The following is a 24,150-nucleotide window of genomic DNA, read 5'->3' as shown; positions in this document are numbered from 1 at the left end:
AAACTCTAAATTACCATTCCTGAGTATGTGGTCCCACTTCCCTGTGAGAGCCTGACCGTTCCCTCCCACTGCCACGGAAAGGCCGCCCTGGGGAAGAGGAGGCTCTCCTAAGCACTGACGTTGGCTGGGCTGGATACCTTGCCATGTCTGACTAGAAGCCGGAAGAGCCACTGGGCGTTTCTTCCAGGTCTCTTGCGCTTTCTCTCTATCCTAAGAATCGCACGTTGCAGATAGGGGCTGCTCCTTCAGCCTGGGTCCCAGAACAAGAAGACATAGGAGGAAGATCCCACCCATCTGCAATCACCAACTTGGAACTTGAGTGACATACAAAATGGTGGTGTTGTCAGCCACTGTGATTTGGGGACTGATTTGGGGAAACGTGTGTCACTGCAGCAGAACCTAGCAAAGACTGACTTTATTCTCATTCCAAACAAGGATCTCCTCTGATAGGCTATTACGGGTGAAATAGGACCAAAAACCCTAAAATGGCCATCCACATCCATGCTCCCTCATGGGCACATGCCCCATCATTTGGGACACTGCCACAGCCTGAAGAAGTGAGTTGATGGATAGCAGACGCGACGCAGATAAAGCAGCAGCTCTGAAGGGAGGAGACCCTTCAGGTCTCCTCTCTTCAGGGAGGAGACGGATAAAATCCAGAAAGCTCTGGATTCTCCCCAAGAGCTGCAAGCTGCACCATCAATTTCATCATTTGCTGTGCTCATATGTGCGCGTTACTGCTTTAAAAGTACACTTTGTTTTTCAGACAGATCCAATATTCAGAAATGTTAAAATGTGTAGGGAAAGTACATCTAAGATTCAAGGGATGTTGGAGAAGCTTGAGGTAGTCAAACAAGGAGATGACTGTGCAGCCAGCTGTTTCCCTAAGCAGTTGGCTTCATTATATATTTAACCCTACGGCTATTAATTCTTAAAACAAAATCCACACTGACCTCTTAAATAGAAAAGATCTTACCTACCTTACCGCTTAATAATCTAGATACTCGGTGTAATGGGTACCATTCAGCTATCTAGAACTTTCAGTCAGCTCTATCATGCTCTAGTCATTAATGGTACACTTGTTTGGATCAGGTAAATTACATTTGCATATGTAAATTATTCCTAAAAACTCTGTACTATTAATGTTATCGCTAATTACATAATAATAGTTACCAATTTCCACACGGATCAAACTTACAGTTTTGTAGCTATTAGGGAAATTGTGCTTTGTAATTAAGATAATCCTCATTTCCAGATGCTAATTAACTATATAATAATTAGTCTCATTCACTAATGCAAATTAAGGATTTTCATCTTTATTGATAAAGGAGTTGCTTCTTATCGGTTAAGGAAAGATAGCCCCAGAAATCTTGCAGAGAAATACTTTTCCCCCTCTAAAGGTTAAAAGGTAAATCCATTTTTATCAGTCTCATTTGAGTATGCAAATTAGATCTGATTAATCGAGTCAAAGATAAATGTGCTAGTCTTATTTCAGGACAGAATGTATAGCTTACTGGGTTCATCTCTTTTCCCCTTATAAATACTCAGATAAACGGGCAGGAATCTTCCTAACCGGGGTGATGGTCAGAGGAGAGCATTGCGATACACGTGTCTATTACACTACACTGCCTTTTGTTTGCCCTTCAAACATCATGGGAGCATCTTGAAATGCTGTGTCTTCATGGTTCAGCCACATTGGGAATGAGCGAGAAGAGATTTTTATGAGTAAATACAGAGGAAAAAGGGAAAGCCACCTTCGCCTGGATTATTAAGTTTTCTGTCCTCCAAACAGAATATAAACTGGCACCTCCCATCGTGACTAATGAGGGCTGCCTGGGCGAGAACAGAAGGGCTGACAGCCAGAGAGGCCTAGTTGGCAGGCCCCAGCCCAGGCCGTGCCGCATTCATCATCCCCTAAACCAATCCACCAATTCCGCACCACCATTTGTCATTAATTATGCTAATCAGCCCACCATTACTCTCTGATGACACTGTAGCTGTTATTAGCTAGTTATGGCTTTTCAAAAGCACAACTTATTGTGTATGCACGGGCTGTTCGTGCAGCAGCCTACAGGGAAGAAATGTCCAATTATGAGAAGAAGAAATTTGCTATTATCTTTTTATAACAAACCAATTTGGTAATTAGAAAAGTCTCTGAACTCGTAGGTTCTTTTTTTCCCTCGCCCTTAAAATAACTGAAACTCAAAAATCTGCTTTTCAATATTTCTCTGAAAGAAAAAGGAAATACCAACACAGAGATGTTTTGTGACACGTTTAAAAGTGAGGCCTGGGGAACAACCACGCCCAAGCATGGGGCACACAGAGATTCCTGTTAGGCTGGATTTTTTTCTTTCCAGTTTTGAATTAGCCGGGCCAAGTTATTACGTATATTTCGGTCGTTACAAATGCCTGAAAGATGAACACGCACCCACGTGACTGTTACAGGTCACTTAATGGCAGATCGAAGCTCTTCCCAGGACGATGCCAGACCGCACACCCTCCTTGGCAGAGGCTTACATGAGAAGCAGAGCAACAGCTTTCGTCAATCCTCCCGTGCCCCACTGCCACCGCCAGGACCGTCAACGCCAAATGACCTTCGACATGTACAATTTGGCCAAATTAGCACATGTCCTGTACTTGGTTTCAGGGAGAGAGAAAGGATTGTTCTCAATCTTGCAGAAAAATGGAACCCTCTGGAGTCAGCAGCCAGACCAAGTCCTAGGAGATCTTTTCCGAAATTCAGGGCTTGTCAGAGGGACTTGCACTGACCCTGGGGGGTCAGTGGGGTTGACCCGCGGGCTCTCGTCCAAACCAGGCACTAATCCCAAGTTGTTGTGTTCAGACTGGAGTCTTTACCACGAGTTTTAGAAGCTTAGTCTGTATTAAGAGCTCATTAATATCATCAGAGTAAATGGGCCTATTAAAACATCTTTAAGCAATATCTGAACATAAATCTCCCTAAACTATATTTAATGACTGTACTTAAGATACATTATATGCAAGTCTTAATGAGACATTAGATAGCATTTTGAAGATTAAAATGAGAGAATCCATATAAAGTCTGTCCACTTAATGTAGCCTTAAGCTATACTGATGAAAGCATTACTACCAAATTATTACTGCATTAGAACAAATATTTTTAATCATGTCTGATTTACGCATTCTCCTGTTCATAGAATTTTCTTTTTCACAAAAATATATTTTGATTCTACAAAAGAGGGTATGTGAAAAGTTTCAAATTTCTGAAGTACTATGGAGGCCAAGCAAATAGAGAATTTAGTCGATACTGCTTCTTGAAAGTTGCTCTGGGCTCCACATCACATTCCTGTAGGTTTGGTTTAATTAGTCATCCTAGTTCTATAGGTAGTTAAACATACTGACCTTACCATTGCTATTCAACTTCCTTTAAGACTGGACTAGATAAAAAGTAGAACTTAACCAAAACTACTCTGAAGACCAGAATATAGTCAGTACAATCTGTGTGACACTGATGGCAGTAACACCTGGGCCCTGTGGAAATCTCACATTCCCAGGCAGTAACTGCCGCCCTGCATGTGCCCCACCCCCAGCAGACACAGATGGACAGACACCCTCTGAGCTCCCAGGTCTGTGATCTTCTGTTTGTCTGTTTCCACAGTGAAGTCCTGCTTCTATGCCAGGGCCCCTCCGGGAAAGCAATCAGTGTTGTTGATGGAAGGATATTAAAAAAAAAAAAAAAAAAAAAAAAAAAAAAGTTTGACTCCCCCAGGGCTAAGGGAATTGAACCTTTTAAACAGATCCAAAGCCGCCTCAAGTCTGTTCAAACAAGGAAGGCCTGGGGGACAAGATGTGGGTGGAAGGTGCATAGGACTGAACTACCTGAAGCGAGTCATCTGACCGTGTAAAGATCTGTGCTTTTCTGTCCAATGGATTCTACTCTGTTTAAAATAGACATATATATCCCTATGAAAATCCTGGTAAGACTTAATACACAGTGGCCCTTTTAGAAAACAGGTCAAACTTCAGATTATATACATAAAATATTTTTCTTTATATTTATCTGCTTTATTTAAAATACTACACACCCTACCAGGATTTTTGATGCAACAAAAAAACTATTGCGCCCCATGTCTTGGAAATCTGCATCAAGATAACAGCCCTACAATCCCATTTTGGGGTGAATCTGCCTGGTCCTTCATATCCCGCTACCAGCTGAGCTGCAGAGAGAATATTATCTGAGAACCTGGACAAGAATGAGCCAGGTCAATGTCACCTGGTAACATGCACAACCTGGGCTTGTATCTGATACCAGCACAAGATGCTTTCAAAAATCGGCACTTTGGAAAATGCTAAAGACGAATTATTTATTGAAGCTTTTTAGACTCTTTTTTGGATATTTTACTCCAAAGTGTAACCACCTTTTATAAATGCTATTCAATTATGAAAGACTTCTGGGATTATGCAAATCAAGACAAGTCAACCGGTGACACCTCTCTTAATAGAATGAGATTAGCTAGCTTCCCCCCCCGCCCTTCAAAGAAGAAAAGTAGCATAATTTCAACACTCTGGTCATTAAAAGAAGACCCTCCTTTAACATGTAAAAGCGGTAGCAAAAAAGCCTATTTCCCTTTGCTTCTCCCAGATATTCTCTCCCCAAAAAGGACTACTTCATAGTACAATTTCGCATTTTTAACTGCATGAATTAGGCATTCTTCATAAATAACAGCTATGTTCTATACACAGGAGCTCCTTTTTATTAGGGACACAGTAATGAACAATGAGCAATGTGTTCTATTATTCTTTGTCAAATCACAAAATGCTACATTAGAATAACTGTGCTGGTCAATGTAATATAGTAGATTAAATTCAACTTCTGTAGAAAAACCACTGTAAAACAGCATGATAAGAAGGCTATAAAAAATTTAATTTTACTCCAAACTCCATCACAAAAAAAATGGTGTGAAAAGTAATTTTGCATAATCAGTACACGCCATCTGGAACAATTAACCGATTTCTATAGAACTATGAGGATCAGTCATATCTGCTTATTAAAGATCAGAAATTATACAAGTAATAAATCCTTGAAAAAACTAAGCGTACTCCCGCCTGTCAACGCTATTTTAACTTCAAATACTGAAGAACGCCTGATAAGGCTGAAAAGAAGAGATTAATATATGCAAATTACATCCAGCATTTAAAATCCCCACAACTGTCTCCGGTTTTCTGTCCCTTATTGCTGCCTTTATGTTTTATTCATACACCAACTCACCTGTCACTTCATAAGCTATAATATTATGGGGGTATTATTAAACAGCATAAAGCCGTGCTTTAATTGGAAAGCTTCATTGCATTTTCCAATTATTTGGAGTAAATTAAAAGCAGATGCACATAGTTTAATAAGGAGTCTAATATCAGTTCCGGGAAATCAAAATTCATTGTCATTACTATGCTGTGATAGTTTTGCAAACTGTACTCAATTTTGGAGGTTTTCAAAAGAAAATCTGTCTATGCAATCTGTTAATTGTCATTCGGTTAATAACTGTTTAAATATCCAAACTACACAGCAGCTTCCTATTTTAAAAAATTAAACTATGGGGTTTATGCAAGCAAACAAATACTGCGTGCCACTCCTGGGCTGGGCTGACTTCTCAGATTCGCCCGTGCACCTTAAGACAATGGAGGCTGGGAGAAACCTACCCACGCGGCTCAGCTCAGCCCGGAGTGGAGGACAAAGAACAGCAGTTCTTGACTTCTGCGAGCACCAGAGGTTGCAGTACGATCAGACAGCTCTCGGTGGAAAAGGGCAGAAGCCATGTTATAAATTGTGTTTTCAGAGGTCTGCGCTGCTCAGCAAAAAATTAGCTTCCAAAGTTTTAATTGGTCCGTCTAAAATAAATCCTTTTAATGAGTGAATTAACTGATTCAGGACAGAAACATGGAAAAATCAAGGAAAACAAATGTCATGAGCAATTTGTTTTTAAAAAATTGACCCCTGAAGGGCCATTTCTTTACTGGTTCGTGACCCGGGGAGTGGAGTGGTCCCAAGGCTCTGCAGGGGCTGGTCACAGTGCCTACAAGTGGATTAAAGTGCCAGACAAAGGGCTATATTCTAAGCCATTATGGATTTAAGGAACTAAATCTTAAAGGTTACTCTTGGTAAGGAATCTTGCTCACAGATGGAGTTATAGTACAGCTCTGCAGCTACAAGTTGCATACATACAAATACATGTAGCTAACAGCATTTACAAATGAAAAGTCACAGGTACACTCCAACTAGTGCACATAACCTTTTCGTTTCTACACTAAGTGACAGACTTTTTCAAATCCTAGGTGTGTAAATTATAATAGGACAAGCAGTAATTGACTTTTAAACTCCACCCACGACGAGGGCTACAATTAATCTGTTTTTAGCATAAGAACTGCTGCTCTGCAAAGTTCATAACTTGTAGGCTCTTTTCTCTAATCCAATTAAAACCGAAGAGTCCTTCTAACAGGTAACAGCAGAGTTTACTCTTCATCTCCTGTTTCAAAGGGCATAGTGGCTAATACCCCAATCATCCAAGGGCAAGCCCCCCCCAGACCAGAGAGAACACCAAATGCTTGAACACTAGAGAGCCTTCTAGCAAAACAACCAGAAACTATGCTCAAAGAGGAAGATAAAAGCAATTCTTGTGCAGTGATCCAAAAAAAAGCACTTCTTTTTCCCCTCCAAAATTACCTATTTTAATAAGTAGACACACTGAACCAACTGATCCATTTAATTATCTGCAAAAATGATGAATCAAAACAATAGTTTGCAAAAATAAATGACTAACCTCTGATTAAAATGTCTGTCCTCATTAAATCCAAATAAAAGGCACTATATATACATATATATATTTAAATGTAGGCAGAAGAAAGGAGCAATCCCTCAGCATCAATAGATAGCCCTGCGTCCTGCCATAAGGCGGGACATCTAAGACAGTTTACTCTCTCAAACCCTGAGAAAGGACGCTCCCAATGCATGGTGTGTCCTGTGGCTGCAGGGCCAGCCTCAATGCAGGCCTGAGAGCCTGGAGGCCCTTGGCCTGGCAGCTGCTCTGGAGCTGCGGACTTCACGATGTGCTCGGCAGGTGGTGTGACTTTTATTCATGTACCTTTAAACCAAGCCCTGGCTCACAGCTCTGTAAGGATTCTGAGGCAAGAAAAGGGGCTTTTTGCTTGTTTGTTTTGTTAAAGGGTCCTGGGACAGAAGGTGAAGGAAAGAAAGAGCTAGAAACCAAAAGGCAAAGGAGAAAGAAGTGAAACCATTCAGATGGTTGAGCACAGATACTATCCTTCAATGAGAGCTGATTCGATGAGAAGGGGCAAGTCTGAGCAGACTCAAAGGTTGAGAAGTTCTCTTTAAACCTGCGTTACCCAGCAGCAAACTAACATCTCAAGTGATTACTGATTTCTGAACCAGAATGGAGGATTTGCCTTATATGACACCAAAAGGTCCCCTGAGCTGGACAGGGTCCTTCCAGGTGAGTTCCCTTCTGGCTCTACATTAGTGGATCAGCTGTCCACTTTCTCGATTGCATTTTTATGTGTGTGTGGGGGGGGAGTCAAACTGCAGAGTGAATAAGACCAGAGCTTCCTGGGAACAATACTATTTATGACAGTCATACCAGCTACCCTTTCTGGGGTGCCCACTCAGTACTAGGCATTTCATGTCCATTAACTCTAACTCTTAAAATTATAGAAGAGAAAATGGACTGAAATGTAAAGTGTCCAAAGTCACGCAGCTGGAAAGGGCGGATACAAAAGGGTAGATTTAAAAAATCAATCAAACATCCCTGCGCACGTCCTGTGGACCAGGCCCTGGGGTGGGCACCGGGCACACACTGGTGAATGTGACATCACCAGCTTACTGTCCCAGAACAGACCTTGTACTCCAGCAGAGAACTGAACACTGAACAGGATGTTATAACGAAAGACACGGAATTGACAGTTTCAGAATTGGGAAACCGATCCGACAGCCAAAGTTTTACAAGAAGCATACATAGCCAAGAGGCTTATGGCCAAAGAAGCTGCCCATCTTGGGTCTAAACAGGCACGACCACCTTTGGCAAAAAAAAAAAAAAAAAAAAAAAAAGGTAAGTGACAACCGTGCAATTCAAGAGTCAAAGGACCTTCTGACTGGAGTGACACTGGCATTTTGTTAGCCCAGGGCGTATTTAAGGTAAACACCAGAGGCAGTGGAACATAAAGCTGGGTGTGTTTATTGCTTCTAGGTAGCAAGCGATTCAGGACTAAGTGTGTCACCAGAAGTGATGCCCAGGCAGGCCGGCGGGGCAGGCTTCACTCATTCATTCAAAATTATGGATGTTGCCTCGCCAGTGGATCAGGAGATCCTTGGTGCTATAAAACAAGTCAGGCGGGAGACCCGCTCTCTAACAAAGGACCTCAACCTTGGATGGGAACTCCGCGTCGCTCAGTGTCTTAGAGACAATCAAAAGACAAATCTGAGGGGTAAGGAGCCTCTTCTCTGTGACGTGTGATAAATCGGTCCTACCCAAACTCTAGGCTGGAGCACCGAAGATTTAAAAACCAAAAACAGGAAACAAATCAGGCCAGGACCATCACTGGCCCCTTAATAAAAACGGGAAAAGCTTTGAATATTCAGGACACAAACAACAAATGTATGACAATGGATGGATTCAGGTATTCTGTCCACAGGAAAGGTGGTTTCGTTGTTCTAAAACATCAGAATTTTTTCTGTCCTAATGTTAGTGGTTAGACGCATTCATTCAGACACAAAAGGGCGGACACTCATCTTGTGTGACAAAGGATAACTTTTGATCTCATCTCCAAACCTTGCGTGGCGTCCAGCTTCTCTCCAGGTTTGGCCAACACTTCCATCTTTACTCATGAAGCCATCAGGAGTTAAAATATGCTAACCTGGAATCCGTGACTTTTGTCCTAAGTCAGCAAGGCTGGAGCTTGGCCACAGTGGCAGTGGGAAAACTCAGGGAATTGGAACCAGGCAGGAGAGGAAGCCAGGGCTGGGAGCTAGTGGGGACACAACGGTGTATATGGCTCAGGAACCTCGGGCTAGGTTTCCTCAGAGGCGGGCGTCTTAGGAGGTCTGATCTAGAGAATGAAGCTTCAAAGCAGGGGAGCCACTAAGGTGACTATCCATTTAAACAAGAGCCCTGCCATGGGCAGGGTCCAGGAGGGCGGGGGGAGGGGGAGAAGAACAACTGAAGTTCAGGCCCAGCAATGGAAATGCTGGGCTCGGGGTGCTCACTATCACCATAGGGCTAAGAAAAGGCCATGGCAAGGGGACGTTCAGGTGCCCAGAGCTCCCCCAGACAAAGGTCTCCAACAGTAAGACCAGCAGTAGCTCCACCTTTAAGGTTCCTGGAATATTCCCTTTTCAGTTCAGGAAAGGATCTGACAAGGGGCGAGAGGGAGGGGCTGGGGAATAGTTACAATCATAGTCACACATCTACAGCCCTTTCTATGACCAGGCACGATTCTAATCCTTACCACAAACAACGGTCCCCCATTGAACAGATAAGGAAACTAAGGCACAGAAAGGTTAAAGCGCCTTGCCTAAGGCCACCCAGCACTAAGTGAGGGGGCTGTGTGCTCACCCTTCAGTGCTCTGCCCCCAAATAGCCCGCGGAGCCACAGCTACTCTGCGAGATGCCGCAGGGACTAGGGAGTCATCATCAGTCAATCATCAAAGGCCTCACTGCGATGAGGTGCCAGAGATGACGGGCCAGGAACCGTCCGAGATTTAAATCATGCAGAGACCTCTTCTACCGAGTGAGTCCCAGCGTAATTCATGCCAGGTGTGTGTGCCATTTTCAGCTTCGGTGTGACACATGCAGGGAAATGGTCTCACGCACACTGAAGCATCATCCTCAGCACAGAGATATGGAGCTTAGGTCTGGAGCCAGAGACCTGGGTTCGAATCTCAGCCCTCCCACTTATTAACAGTGTAACTTTGGGTAAATCACAAGCTCTCAAAACCTCAGTTTTTTTCCACCTATAAAAATAAAATATTTATAAAGAAAAAGACATTTATAAGATGTTTATTTTACAGGGCTTGAGCACGGGAGCTCAGCAACACTGGCAGCTGTGCTGTCACCAGAAAACAGAAATGATAAGAGTAATAGCATAAACCCTAAAGATTTTTGTAAGGTTTTCTTGATAAGGATTTGTTGGGATTAAATGACAAAATGCATGGAAAGTGCTTACCACAGTGTCTGGTACATGGTAAGTGCTGGAGGAAGGTTAGGTATTACTAAAATAAACTAACACAATCCATTTTCATAAAGGCAAAACAACTTCGGCTCCCTAAATGTGTCTAAATTAAAGAAGTTGCCCTAATTATATCATTTTTCTCTCTCACCTGATAGTCTATTACAAAACAGACAGAGATAGAAACAGAAACAAAAAGCTAATTTGATATAAGCTGCCCCTGGGCAGGAGTGTTTGGAAAACCAGACTACTTTGTTCACATCTGAGTAAAGCTCCGGAAAAGTGCTAAGAGCAGACAAAGAGCTGGGATTAAGCGTGTTCACTTTGTTTTCAGCATTTCTGCAGCTACGCCTTCAGAAAGGATCCTGCTGCTGGGCCCAAATCATGCTGCCTGCCAGGAAGGGAATTATGATGGGGGCAATGGGGGCGTATGTCTACTTAAAAATGAGACAAAGAAGATAAATACACAGGGAGAATGGTGTTGGAAAGTTGGTTTTTCTCTAGTTGTCCTGAGAGCTTCACAATCAAGGCAGTGTTTGGATGGAATGTCTGTGAAGTCTGCCCTTTTGCTGGTAACATCCAGGTACTCAACCTGCACAACACACCAGGCTCCTTCCCATATATCCTCAACCCTGGGAGGTGGGTGTCTTCCCTGCTACCTTAGCTACCAGCCAGTGCCTGACACACAGGAAGTTGCCAGTAAATATTAGCTGAACTATGTTTAAAGTATTGATGTTGTTGACTTCCTGACACGGAAAGATGCAGGATGTACATTCAGGAAGGCCTGCTACAGCACCTGATGTTACTGGGCTCGGCCGTGGGAGAAGCAGGGCCTGGACCCGGCTTTTCTGGCTCCCACTATGGTTCTTCCCAGTGCTCCCCCGGCCGCCTCACTCGGATTTAAGAGGGGGATGTGGCCCATTAAACCAATGCCGCCTACACTGCCATGCTTAGAAACCAAAGAGAGAATGAAAGCACAGCAGGAGGTGGCCACCCTTTTAAGAGCACTGAAGTATCTGTCACCTAATAATGTTTTTATTTTTCACGATGACGAAACTGGAAAAAGTCTTAACTTTCTCCTACCCATGCAGCACAGGAAAAGCAGAAATGAAAGCCTGGAGCAGCAAGCAGCAACCGCCCCCCCCTCCCCCCCCCCCCCGGGTTTTTTCCTCCAAAAAAACCAAAGGCACATTGGAAGATTTTATGGAAGTCTCGCCTCATTCTGCCAGGTACTTTTTTCCTTCCTGCCCCCAAGCCATCATTCTGTCACCTTCCTGAGAAGGCGCTCATGGGCTGCTTGCCACAGAAAATAGCCCACTTCTAAGAGATGATGCGTGACAGAATGTCTCAGTTTCCAGGGGTGCCGAGCTGAGCCGCGCCAGAGAGCCTATTGCAAATTTCTCTGGACTGAGGGAGAATCCAGAGCGCTCTGATTCCTGAGATGGAATCTTAGGTATAGAATCACAAAAGGGGCACAGTGCTAGGAAGAAGAAGACCACGCCAGGCAGGAGCCAGTGTTTCCCGAGTGGTAACTGTCCACAAATCTTTGGGCTCCTACTCAGAGCCCTGCACAGGAGGTGAATATGGAGAGAAGAGACATTACTGCACTGCTGCTCGATTTACAAAAGTTGCTTACATCCCAGATCTTCACAGCAGAACTGGGAGAGTGGCAGTGGTTACTGTATTATTTTACAGGTACGGCTAACTAGCAATGAGCGACTTGCCCAACCAAGGTAATATCACGTAGGGCCCTCACACAGCAATAAGGGAGTGCCATTCACAAGTGTTGTGCAGTGCACAACCTGTGCGGCTGTTCACAGTGGCTCTGTGTGATAGCCACACGTGCTTCTACCCCAAATGCCCCAGCAGTCATAGGCAGAACCTTCTCCCATAGGCTTCCCGTTGCCATAGGGAGAAAACCTGGGCCTGGTCACAGGGCAGCTCTCAGGGTCTGCTGAGTGAACAAAGGAATAAATAATTGTCTTCTCTTTGCCTTTAATTACATCCTCCTTGATTCAAAGGGGATCTAAGGCAGCCCCCATCCTCTCCAAACACAGTCTCTGCCTTCTCAAGGTGCTCACAGTTGAACTCTCTACAACATAAAACAGTGTGGGAGTAAACCTAGCTGGAAAAGAATCAGAGAAGCTTCGTGTAAGAGGCAGTTTGGAAACAGGCCTTCAAAGATGGGTCAGCAAAGAGGAGTAGGTGGGGCAAGCTCGGCCATCGGACTGGCCGGGGCAAATGCACAGACACAAAAGTGAGGACACAAGGGAGCGACCCCGGCTGGTGGGCACAGGTGAAGAGAAATGGTGAGAAGACACTAGATAGGTGGAGACTGGCCACCAACAGCCTCAACGCAGGCAAGGCAGGTGTGGTCTGAGTGAATGCAGTGGGCTGGGGCGGAGCCTGAAGGTTTGATCTGAGGAGCTGTGCGTTGGGGAGAGGAGTCTGCCACCTGGGCAACTGGACCGAGGACAGAAAAGTCTGGCCCAGGAACATAGGCATGTAAGGGCAAGGCACCAACACCTGGCACTTGCCAGGCCCAAGCCCCGCCAGCCCCGTGGTCCCTGCCCTGTAAGTGGGAACACCCAACGGCTCATCTTCGAAGCTCAGCTCCAGAAGACTCACTGGGAGAACTGGACATGGCTATGGACTTCATCTGTGGTATGATCTGGACCCCAGCTGAGGGGTTTTGGGGTCTCTCTCTCTCTGTGAAATCCTAGAGGAGGCACTGGCAGAGCGGAACACCTCCAAGAGGCGAGTGTTCCCCCAGCGGCCTGCGTGTCTGCCCGCACACGTTGTTCATTAACTTCAGTGACACAGCTACCACAGCGGATAGTATAAAAGCACATCCAATTAGCTGGGCCTACATGAGTATTTGCACTCTTAAATCTTTTGCATTTCGAAAGGGTTAAAGCTTATTATTAGCATATAATTTACAGTCCTTTCTCCCAGGAAAGGAATAATGCACAGTAAATGCCACATTCATTTTAATAATACATGTTACAGTCTGTGCCCAACATCTGCACAAAGGTAAAGGAGACAGATTTTTTTGACATGTCCCACTCTGCCATCTAAACACAGGCTTTTTGTTTCTTAAGTGACGGAAGGTTTAATCAAGAAAGCAGGCAATTCATCAATCGAAACAAGGCAGCGTGTGTGCTCCTGACAGCACACACATGGTTGTGTACAGAGCAAACCTGGCCACCTGTCAAGTGCACCTTTTACATCAGGATATACAAATACACTGTGTGATCAATTCCCCATCCACTCCCATTCATTTCTTCTTTTTCTTATTATATTTTTCTTTGTACTCGATGCTATTATCAGTCAGGGCAAGAATAGATGGATAGACAAGGAACGCGATGGCTGCTAGGGGTGATGATAACAATTTATGTGCCTGTAAAATGACTTATTTCCTCCTTGATTTGAGCACCATTATTATAAATATTTTTTTCACTTCATTCAGGAATTTCCCCCCTCTGCTATTATCTGTGGCTGCGTCAAACTGATGTCCCTCTCTAGGATCCTTGCCATTCCCCCCCATGCTCACCCACCACCTCTCCGGCCAGCCCTGGGTGATTTTGAAGTCTCAGTGAAGGGTGAAGGAGGCAGGCTCTGAAACACAGGCCACGTGAGTCCACTGCAGACAAAGGCCAGAGGGGGATGACTGCAAAAGCACAGGCTGACCAAGATCACTCGGGGCTTCCAACCGAACAAGGGCTCTCCCTTATTGGAGGTTATCGGTTACACAGTCCCTCAGCCCACACGTGGGCTGACGCCCGCCCAGATACACAGGGAAAGGAGAACCATGGGCATGTACACGTGGGCTGACGCCCGCCCAGATACACAGGGAAAGGAGAACCATGGGCATGTACACAGAACACCAGCACACGTTCTGTAGCGTGACACCGTCCACATTACCAGTGGAGCAGCTGCTGGTGAGAACATCTCACACAGAAACGAACAGCGTTTCCTCAAGCACCCTATTATTATCATCTTTTAGCCTTCGTTTTCCAACCCGGCAAAGCTTTATGATCATTATATCTTAAGTTTATTTTCCATTTTCTAGGGGAGATTTTTTTTTTTAACCTAATTGAAAGGCACAAACAATGTAATCACTATAAATGAAAGGAAAATATGTTTACAGTTGTTTGGTATGCTGCAGATGAGTTTTTAAAGGATCACTTATGAAATATACAGATTTTTTTTCATAATAAGATGAAGAGCTGGTGGCAGAAATTTTATCCAACTGGATGAAATATATAAATCATGAATTTCATAATACTGATAATTAAATGTCCATCTTCCAATTTAAATGAGGACTAGATTAAAACTGCATGGAGAAGGCTGATATTCAGAAATCATTAATTATTTTTAATTGCTCTGCGCTTTCCTGGCCTGATGTCAGACTTACATGGTTCCTACACGGTTCTGTTTCAGATAAAATACTGCTTGACTCGGTACGAGTATCGCGAGCCAAACTCACGAGCGGATGGACTCAGACATGTCCACGCTCACATGTTTCCTGGTGTCAAACATCTTGAAAGGGGACTGGTCTTTAAGAGGGAACAGCTGTGGAGGGCAATAAGCTGCTTTTTTCCAGCAATCAAAAAGAAAACTGAAAAAAAAAACACCACACACAACAAAGCTAAAGGCCGGGTGACGAACCCCAGTTCCAAGTCGGCCAGCTTGGTTCTAGGTTGTGGCTTTTGTCCTGTTGTAACTGTGTGCCCCTTTCACTCTCAAATGTGATGATGTGGGCAATAAATTATATGGTCAGCCTAATGCTGACGGATAAATGGAGATGTCAGCAAGGCAGTCGGCCTGGGCACTAAAGGGAAGGAGCTCAAGCCCCACAGCCCTCTGCACTGCGAGGCCTCGGGCTCATCCTGAATCATGGGGGTGTGAGATTTTTGGTTTGATTACACGCCAGTTTTAATTTGCATTGGTGCAATCTTACTATTTTATACTACTATGTCAAATTTTTCAAAAGGGAGAAAAGTAAGTTTTCTTCGGTAAAAATTCTTCACTTGGTGATAGAAATCAGTTTATAATCAGGGAGCTTACCGTGTTTTCCCAAAAATAGGACCTACCCTGAAAATAAGCCCCAGTTAAGATCGTCAGCCAGACAGACGCAATTTAGTACGTTATGATGATGTTCCAGAAGAAGATGACATGACTGTATTTGAATAAGTGTAGATTGTTGTACAGGAAAAAATAAGACATCCCCTGCAAATACACCCTAATACGTGTTTTGGAGCAAAAATTAATATAAGACCTGGTCTTATTTTCGGGGAAATACAGTATAAGACCCAGTCTTATTTTCGGGGTTTCCCATACCTACAGCCAACTGTTCATTAAGTAAAACCTGCCATAAGACTGACAAGAGACATCCCAGGTTAGAGAAAGCAGTCCTGGGCACCTCTTGGCTGAGTGCTCCTTACTGGAAGCTTCTCACACAGTATGTCCCTCAGGTTGGACAGGAGGTGGGGAGCTCTTGCTCCCCAACATCCCCTGAGGTCTCTAGTTCCTAAGGCACTGACGCCCAGCCCAAGAACATTTCTGAAGAAACATCTTACTCAACTCCCAAATACTTTAGGGTATCAAACATGAGCAAAGTCCCTAATGCATGGCCATACAGGTGGTCCTTATCAAACTCACTGAAAAGCAGCTGTTCTGTTGCTCACAGCATCTTACGGGGCCTTCTTTATGAGAACTACTCCTTTTAGTGAATTCTGCGAGTCTCCTCCCGAGCAACTAGCTTGTCTTCATGGCATCCGTATGGCAGTTGTCCTGACTCACAATCAAATCCAGAATCCCCTTCATGTAAGAGCCCACCCAAAGCTGCACCCTACTTTTCTATCCTATTTTTTCATTCACTCTTATTTTTTTCACTTCCATTTTCATTCTGTTACATGTATTTCTGGAGCTAACAAAAATCTTTCTGGAATAGGTGGAACAGCAACGAATGAATGAATGAATGAATGAATGAATGAATGAATGAATAAATGAATGAATGAATGAATGGTCAGTCATCTAAAAAATTTCTCAGGAAGAAAAGTGCAGAATGCCATCAGTTGGGACTAAAATAGGAGACTTTTCATGAGAGATAAGATATTCTTCAAAAGAAAACTAACCACCACCAAGAGAGCTGACGAGGAAACTTAGGAGCGGGGTTTGTGGTGGAATCTAGAGAAATCAGCATGGTCCCGAAGAAAGCCCTCCCCGGAGGCAGGAGCTTAAAGCTACATAATGAAGGGCAAGCAGCCGTTAGAACATCACTAGGAAAGCTGCCCTTTACCAAAAGGAAGAACAACGTAAAAAGTCATTTAAAAATTAAGTTTGGAGCAAGAAGCGGAAGAACTGGAGCACCCATTGCTTAAGACTGACGACAAAAACCAGGCGTCGGCACACTTTTTCCGTAAAGGGACAGATAGTGAATATTTCAGGTTTTGTGGGCCTCATGGGCTCTGTCACAGACACTCAGTTCTGCCACTGTACTGTGAATGCAGCTACGGACAATTTGTAAAAGAATGGGCAGAGATGCATTCTAAGAAAACTTTTTTTTTTATGAACACTGAAATTTGACTTTCATATACATTTCACGTCACTACATATTTTTTTTTAATGTTTTTTCAACTATTTAAAAATATGAAACCATCCTTAGCTCACAGGTCATATAAACATCTGGCCACGGGCCCAGTTTTGCAGACCCAAATACAGACCAAGGGAGCCAAACCAGGCACCTACCATTTTATTTCTGTCTCCTCTGTCAAGGAAAACGGTCCTCAAACCCTAAGGACAACATGGTGATGGGGGATTTGAAGAGCAAGAAAGCTGAGGGGGTGGCTCGAGCAGCCAGATGCTTTCACACTCAGTCTGCGTCCGTAGGGCAGGAGGAGCGGAAAAGATGCTGATGGAATTTTGGTCGCTGCTCTTTGAGGAATGTCAGTGGACAGGAGGTTTCAGGGGACTGGACAACAGGGAGAAAAATCACACTCTCCAAAAGGGGCAATAAGAAAATTAGCATAGGATGAGTCAGGACTGTGAGCGCGCAGAAAAGGCACCGTGATCACGGGGGCCAGCCAGGCTTACAGGAACACACCAAACGAACATCACGTCTGTATTTTTTCTTATCACGAAAGCAATACGTGCTATCATAGAAAAACGAGACACTGTAAAGAAACAAAAAGAAGAAGAGAGCAGGCAAGTCCAGGGACAACCCCTGTAAACATCCTGGCATGTGTTTGTGCACACTGCACGCTCTGGTTTGTCACTTCATAACATTCATGCACATCTTTGTTTCTAAGCCGTCACTGTTTGAGGCCTGTGTATGTGTGATGCAAGTGAAGGCCATTGTGTAGATGTCGCAAAATTTAACCATTTGCCTTTGTTTTGGACATTAAGGGTATCCATGCCCACCCCTTTTTAGGAGTATTATTTTTAAAAAGCAGCAGTGCTTATCCTTGTGGATAAATCTGTTTGCGTATTTTCTAGAAGAAATTCCCAGAAAAGGAAGTGTGAGGAGGAAAGGTGTGCTTCATGGCTATTTTGATTAGGGTACACGACGGCAGGGCAAGGGACATAAGTTTCTCAAGATTTCAGCATTCAGTCAGTAGAAGTTCCTCACCCCACTTCTGTGGGCAACGGGAAACTACTGGCTGGACTGTGCAGAATGGTTGTCACGTTTTGGCAGACAGGATGCACGGTATCCCAAAAGGCTGCATGGATAGGAATGCACAGGAAGAGAGAGCCCAGAGATGGAATGGGCTCACTGGAGGTGGTGGCCCCGGATGCTGGAGGTGTTCAGGCATCCGGTCGGGGGTCATAGGGGGTATCCCTGGGCAGGGTAGGCCCTGGGCTGAATGGTTTCTTTCCTCCCTCCCTTATTTCCTGAATGCGTCTGGCCCTGGGGACAGAGCTACACACTGTCCCCACTGATTTCTGCAGCAACTCTGAGCAGTGTCTTTCCCTTTGCAGGTATGGTAGAGGTGAATGGTCTTAGTGAAAGGTACAAGAGAAGAAATATCTTAACAGGTATGTCCGTGGGAAAACATTTAAAAGTAAATATTGCTTTAATAAGCACACATACAAATTAAATGTGGGCTGCTCTTCAAAATTCTAATTACACTGTTTGGACATCTACTTATCTTAGGAAGAACTGCAAACTAAGGGGTCAAATGTTTTCAGGAACGAGCCAGAGCTTTGCACCAAAGGCTCAGTTCCTGAAGTCTGCAGTGAGCCTGTGCCGGAACCGGTTCGGAAGCAGAACAGTCTGATGATTCATTTCATTACCAGCGAAGCTCCCGCTATCATGGCATCGGGCACGCGGCAAGAGCTGGGGCCTAGGGCACACTCTGCCTTGACTGCTTTTGGAACCAACCACTGAAACCTTAACTCCACAATACCAAACTGAGATGTGCCACTTACTGCCAAATACTGTTCGTACGGGGTGGGGGTGGCCTCTGCTCCCTTCCAGCCAGGACGACTGGCAGGCAGGCTGCCGGTGGGTAGGCGGGCAGGCTTCCCAGCTGCACCATGGTTGCCCAGTGCTGAGCTTGCAGGCCTGATGGAGCCAGCGGGTCCTGCAGGGAACTTTCTGGCAGCGTCACAACAAAGCAGTCCTGGACCCTGGCAGAGCAATTTGGTGCTTGCAGCCTCCGAGGAGGCCTGAGCTGCCTGCTGCTGTGGGCTGCAGCCTCAACTACCTCCGTTTGGAAGATAAAATCCAATTGACTGCCATTTACATAAATGTAACAGGAAGTTTCTGAATGGCTTCCCCTGTGTCTTGAGGCTGTTACCTCGGTATTGCTAAACTAACAGCTGAAATGAACCCAGACAACACCTCATCAAAGCCAGGGGGCGAGGAAGCAGTGCTCCAGAGGCAGACGGGAGCATTCCTGCCAAACCAGAGGAGATTTCAGTCTGTGGGCCCTTTTCTGCAGAAACATCAACAGCTGGGAAAGCCATCAGAGAAGCCAGGGAAGGGGGGGTTCGGGGGGAGCCGAGCACTCTGGCTGGAAAAAGATTTGCAAGCTGGAGGAAAAAAGTCATCTGCTTTGACTGAGCCTTCCTTATGTGCATGTGGAACGGGGTCGCCCTGCTGGATTTCACAGACCTGTTTTGCACCACTCTGCCACTGAGCATCTGGGGAAATAGTCAGCTTTTCTACAAAATAGGTCATCTTTCCACACTTGTTATGCTCCTTGTCGACTCTGCCGAAATAGCCACAGCGCAAAAGCAATTCTCCCTGGAGATGCTTTTCTTAGACATGTTCCCTCCACCCTTTGGGAGCCTGACTCCTGGAGAGCAGCCAGGGACGAGGGGTTTGGGAACATCCCTGCCCTTCCCTCTCCCCAGCAGGTGTGCCACCCAGAAACGGAACTGGCTTTTGCTTATACTTCCAAACCTATTAGGGAGTGATCATAACAAGGAAAACTAATACTGACAGGAATTACACCATTGTTCTATTTCATCTATTTAGCGACCTGAAGTTGCAATTTTTAGAAAAAAAGATTACCTTTTAAATAACAGATTCATTATGGTACATGAATGAATGCCATGTTCCTGTGTTCAAAATGTCACTCACCATTAAGGGTGTGGGCTGGTAAGTGGCACGGATTTGCCACTTCCCCTTAGATACAGACACCCCTGATTTGAGGCCTAGTATAATGGGAGGCAAGTTTGTGGGTTTCCTCAGCTCTTAGCAAGTCACCTGCCTTGCCAGGCACCTAATGAATCTCAATTCTGTAATAAGGCTTGTAAGTTTCTCCTCCCTGGGTGAAGGTGAAAAGGAAAACTGGGACTGATGAAGTTCCTGCCAAGGTAACACGATCAATTTCAAGGCCGACTTCAGAAATCACAGACTCATTCGCCAGGGGTGTGAGGGGGAGACCGCCAAGGCACCTTCTGGCCACAAACCTGCCTTTGAGAAATGAGAGGTGAGGACAGACTTGGGCTTGGGAGGGCAAGGGGACTGGCCTCCGCTCTGTGCTGCTTCTGAGTCCCCGTGGGAAACCTGCCCTGGATTTGGCAGGGAACAATGCGCTGACTATTCTCTGGAAACCTCCCTTCAAGCTTGTGAAATCCACACATTGTTTTTCATCATTAGTTTTAAAACATGCGGAGTATTTGGCCCTTCTCTAAGTGCTTCAGTGACACAAAGGAAAGGGGAGGTCTGGTCCCTAAGGGCCAGGGCCCCTTGCAGGGGAAAAGAGAGAGAGGTAAGACGGATGCCATCAGGAGCCAGGAAACAGAGAGGGAGGTAGTGCCAGGACACAGTGGTGGTACTGGCTGTTGGCAGGGGCCCCACGTACCTGATATGGCATACAGATTGGAGTGCTGGTACTCATAGTCAGCCCGAGTGCTGTTCCGGCCTCGGAAGGTAGCGGGGAGCGTTAGTGAGATGTGCCTGAGGAAGAGACAGAGGAGACAGAAGGTTACAGGGAGCCTGGAACATTCCCCAAGGCTCAGAAAGCCCCCTACGGCATTGACTGCCCACAGTGGTGTGGAGCAGGACTTCTCTACCAGCTCGAGTCCCCCCAGGGAATTCAGAAGTTTCCAGATATCAGTGGCCACATTTTTGCATACCAGGAACATCCCGGGCATACCCAAGGTACTTCAACACAGTGAGCAACTTAATCCAGCTGTCTGCCCACCAGGCAAACTACACCAATGGGACCAGAACACTCAGGCTCTGAACATGAGCCTTGGTTCCACCGTCTGGTTCCATTACCCATCCGTCGGCTCCACACCTGCCCCGCAGGGCTGCTGAGGATAAGAGCAAGGGAAGCACACTGAACAAAGGTGTTGGGTATTAGTGTTACCATGGGAGCCCAGGAAACTAATGACCACTGAGATGGTGATGGCACACTCCTCTGAATTGCTTGTCTGCGTGTCCCCCTCTGGTGGGAGCACACAGTAGGTGCTCCGGAAAGCACCTTCGATGGACCAGCATGTATTTTATGGCACAGGTGTTGGCCATTAAAGCTCACAATGCATACAGAGCATAAGTGAGTAGTCAATGGAAGCAAATAATCCATTTGGTGTGGTCGTCAGCTGCTTTTAGTGAATGTGGAAAAGCAAGAGTAAAATAATAGGAGAAATATTTAAAACCCAACAGGTCTGCGGGGAAAATGACAACAAAAAGACTTTTTCTTGGTATGAGAGGGGGTTGGTTTGAAATAGCCTGAGCTTTGGCCACACTCAGTCATTTCTAAAAGGGAGGAAGTATTTACTACACAAAGAAGGCTTTACTTTTCACACATTGTCTTTTTCACACAACAAACAGGGGACCTCCTAGAACAACTCTTGTATATAGACTCCTGGGAGGGAAGGTTCTCCAGGCATGGCCTGTTCCCATAGAGCCAGAAGTGGGCAGGAACCGCCCGGGACGAGACCAGCTTTGAGGGGCATCTGGTTTGCTGGCTGCAGAATGAGCACTGATGGCTGTGCCACCAACCAGCCCGGCTGGCCAAGCAGTGGGGCTTTACTGAGCGCCGACTGTGTGCTCAGAGCTGCAGGGGAACCAGCAGACACAAAGCACATGGACACGTGTCCACTGGGCAATCTGACGAGTGTGTAGTGAGTACGCACTGGCTGCTCATTACTGATGCCAGCTCAGGGTCAGGGTGAGCTCCCTGAAGGAGTTCTCAGGCTACAGACATGGGATTAAGGTGCAGGAACAAATCACCGTGCAACATGACGCGCTCGTAGGGGAATGAAAACTGAGTGCTGAGTGAGCACCGAAGGAAGGAACAACACATTTGGAAAAGGGGACACTGCTTCTAGTGACACCTTCTCAGAGGAGGACATGGACATTAAAGGAGTAAAAGGGACTCACTGGGTAGTCAGGGAAAGCTGATATTCTGGTGTAGCGTTAGGGTACACATGGGAAAAGACGCTGGAAAGGCAGGCTGGGGCCAGATTGGGAAGGACTCCAAATGCCACACCAAGAGGTTTGGGTTCCGTGCCCCAGTCTGAAGGCTCCCACCTCTGTTCCGCCCATCTGGCATAGACGAAGGTATAAGAAATGCCTGGGAACTTGCTAACAATACAGCACCCCGGTTCTGGGCCTGGGGTGCAGCCCAGAAGTCTATTTCTAACAAGCTTCAGCAGTGACTGAGGCCTGGCCAGGCTTGGGGACCCGAGAGGGTGAGGAGCAGCTGCAGAAGGGTTTCCAGCAGTTGATCAATGCCTCTGACCACAGCACTTAGTCGGTGAGGCTGAGCAAACACAGAATGAATTATTGACTGCGGTTGCGGTTGAGCAGAGCTAAAATGATGACAGGTGACCCTGCAGCGAGTGTCACCATGTGCCAGGCCCTGGGGTATGCAGATCTCACGCGTTCTCCTCTGGCTCCTCACATCGTCCCCTACAAGGGGGACAGGGCTAGCTATGTCATGAAGGGCCCAGTGCAAAACGAAAAGGTGAGGCCCTGGTTCCAGTGTGGTTAAGAATTTCAAGATGGTGACAGCAGAGCATTAAGCCAAGCATGAGGCTCATGAGGCACTGTGGGAGTGCACTGGCCACACAGTCAGGAAGCTGCCTGGGGCAGGTGCTGTCACTGTGCCCACTGTACCAGGGAGGAGATTTCCGGGAGCCAGGGGAAGACTGTGCTTCAGGGCTGCCACACCCTAAGATTTCTAAACCTTGAATGACCTAAAAAGGTACATCCCACCCACGGACACAAAAACACCTGTGCTCCAGGGGCCGGAGGCATCCAGGAAGGCTCACAGAAGGGGATGGCAGCAGACCTTCAGAAGACAGGTGGACCAGGATGACGGCCAAAGAGGCCAGCCAGGGCTCAGAGGAGAAAAGGGGGCCAGCCCAGCTATTCCGTGGCTGAGGGAGTACCTGGCAGGTCCGTGGGGGACTCAGCAGTGGCAGGACAGGCCAGCCCGGCTGTCCCACAGCTCAGCCTGCAGTAGGGGGCGTGCAGACATCCACAAAGTTACAGGACACTTGCTTACAAATGCGATTACGCGTGGAAAGCAGGATGACGACAATGCTGTGCATGGGGCTCTGAAGGCTTCCCCAGGACTGTGTGGGTGGAAAGGTGAGGATGGGCAGGTGGGCGGGGTGCAGCAGGGAGCGGTGGTGGCGCCTGGAGGCTCAGGCCTCCTAAGTGGCAGGAACGGTGGCTGAGGGAAGACCTGGAAGGAGTGGGGATGGCCAGGGCCTGAAGGCCAGGCAGAAGGTGTGGGACCAGGGGACTGGGCTGAGGAGGCCTTGGGGCCACACCTCTCAGGGCCCTGAAGTCAGTTCTGACTTCATCCCGAAGGGGTTTGAAGCTGGGACAAGCTCTAATTTGAAATTTTGAAAGATTGTAGATGCCTGATCACTGCACTGTACACCTGAAGCTGAAGCTGAACAATAATGAATGCCAACTATAATTTTATATATATATATATACATATATATAGTTATATATAGTTATATATATATATGGTTACAAGAAGCGGAGTACAGCATTAGGAATAGAGACAGTGGAAATGTAACGGCTCTGTGCGATGTCAGAGGGATAGTCGATTGGGAGAGGGAGGTTATCACTTTGTGAGGGATATAAATGATACATGTCTAACTATTACATTGTTTTGTACACCTGAAATAAAAAAAAGAAAGAAAGATTGCTTGCCTGGTGGAAGGTAAGGGAAAAAAAGCAAAACGAAACTGAGATGTCAGAGTGATAGGAATGGAGCAGCAGATAATGATGGAGAGCATGAAACCGCCAACACATGTTTAGTACCTACTGTGTGCAGACCCTTAACAATTCCTGTCGAAATGACCAGCTGCAACCCTCTAACCCGGGAGTGTCCAAACTGCGGCCCACGGGCCAACTGTGGCCCGCAATCCATTGTTAATTGGCCCGCAGCAAATTCCAAAAATATATTTAGTTTACTTAAATAAACCAGGTGAGGCATTACGTACTTCACC

At 45.9% G+C, this 24,150-nt stretch overlaps 1 protein-coding gene across 3 annotated transcripts in view; it reads right to left on the bottom strand.

Moving 5' to 3' along the window:
• Positions 1-24,150, bottom strand: part of MVB12B (multivesicular body subunit 12B) — a 170,498-nt gene that overhangs the window by 53,722 nt on the left and 92,626 nt on the right. For all 3 annotated transcript variants that reach the window (XR_013994561.1, XM_081067717.1, XM_081067718.1), the window contains exon 7: positions 20,532-20,626. Coding sequence is in view for 2 of the 3 variants with exons in the window: in XM_081067717.1 (XP_080923843.1) it covers positions 20,532-20,626 (95 nt within the window). In the remaining variant the exon portion in view is untranslated. The remainder of the gene's footprint in view (positions 1-20,531; positions 20,627-24,150) is intronic.

The sequence above is a fragment of the Rhinolophus hipposideros genome (genome assembly GCF_964194185.1).
Source record: "Rhinolophus hipposideros genome assembly, chromosome: 11".
Taxonomy (NCBI): Eukaryota; Metazoa; Chordata; class Mammalia; order Chiroptera; family Rhinolophidae; genus Rhinolophus; species Rhinolophus hipposideros.
The sequence above is the reverse complement of the archived record's forward strand: the minus strand, read 5'-3'. Positions and strand labels throughout refer to the sequence as shown.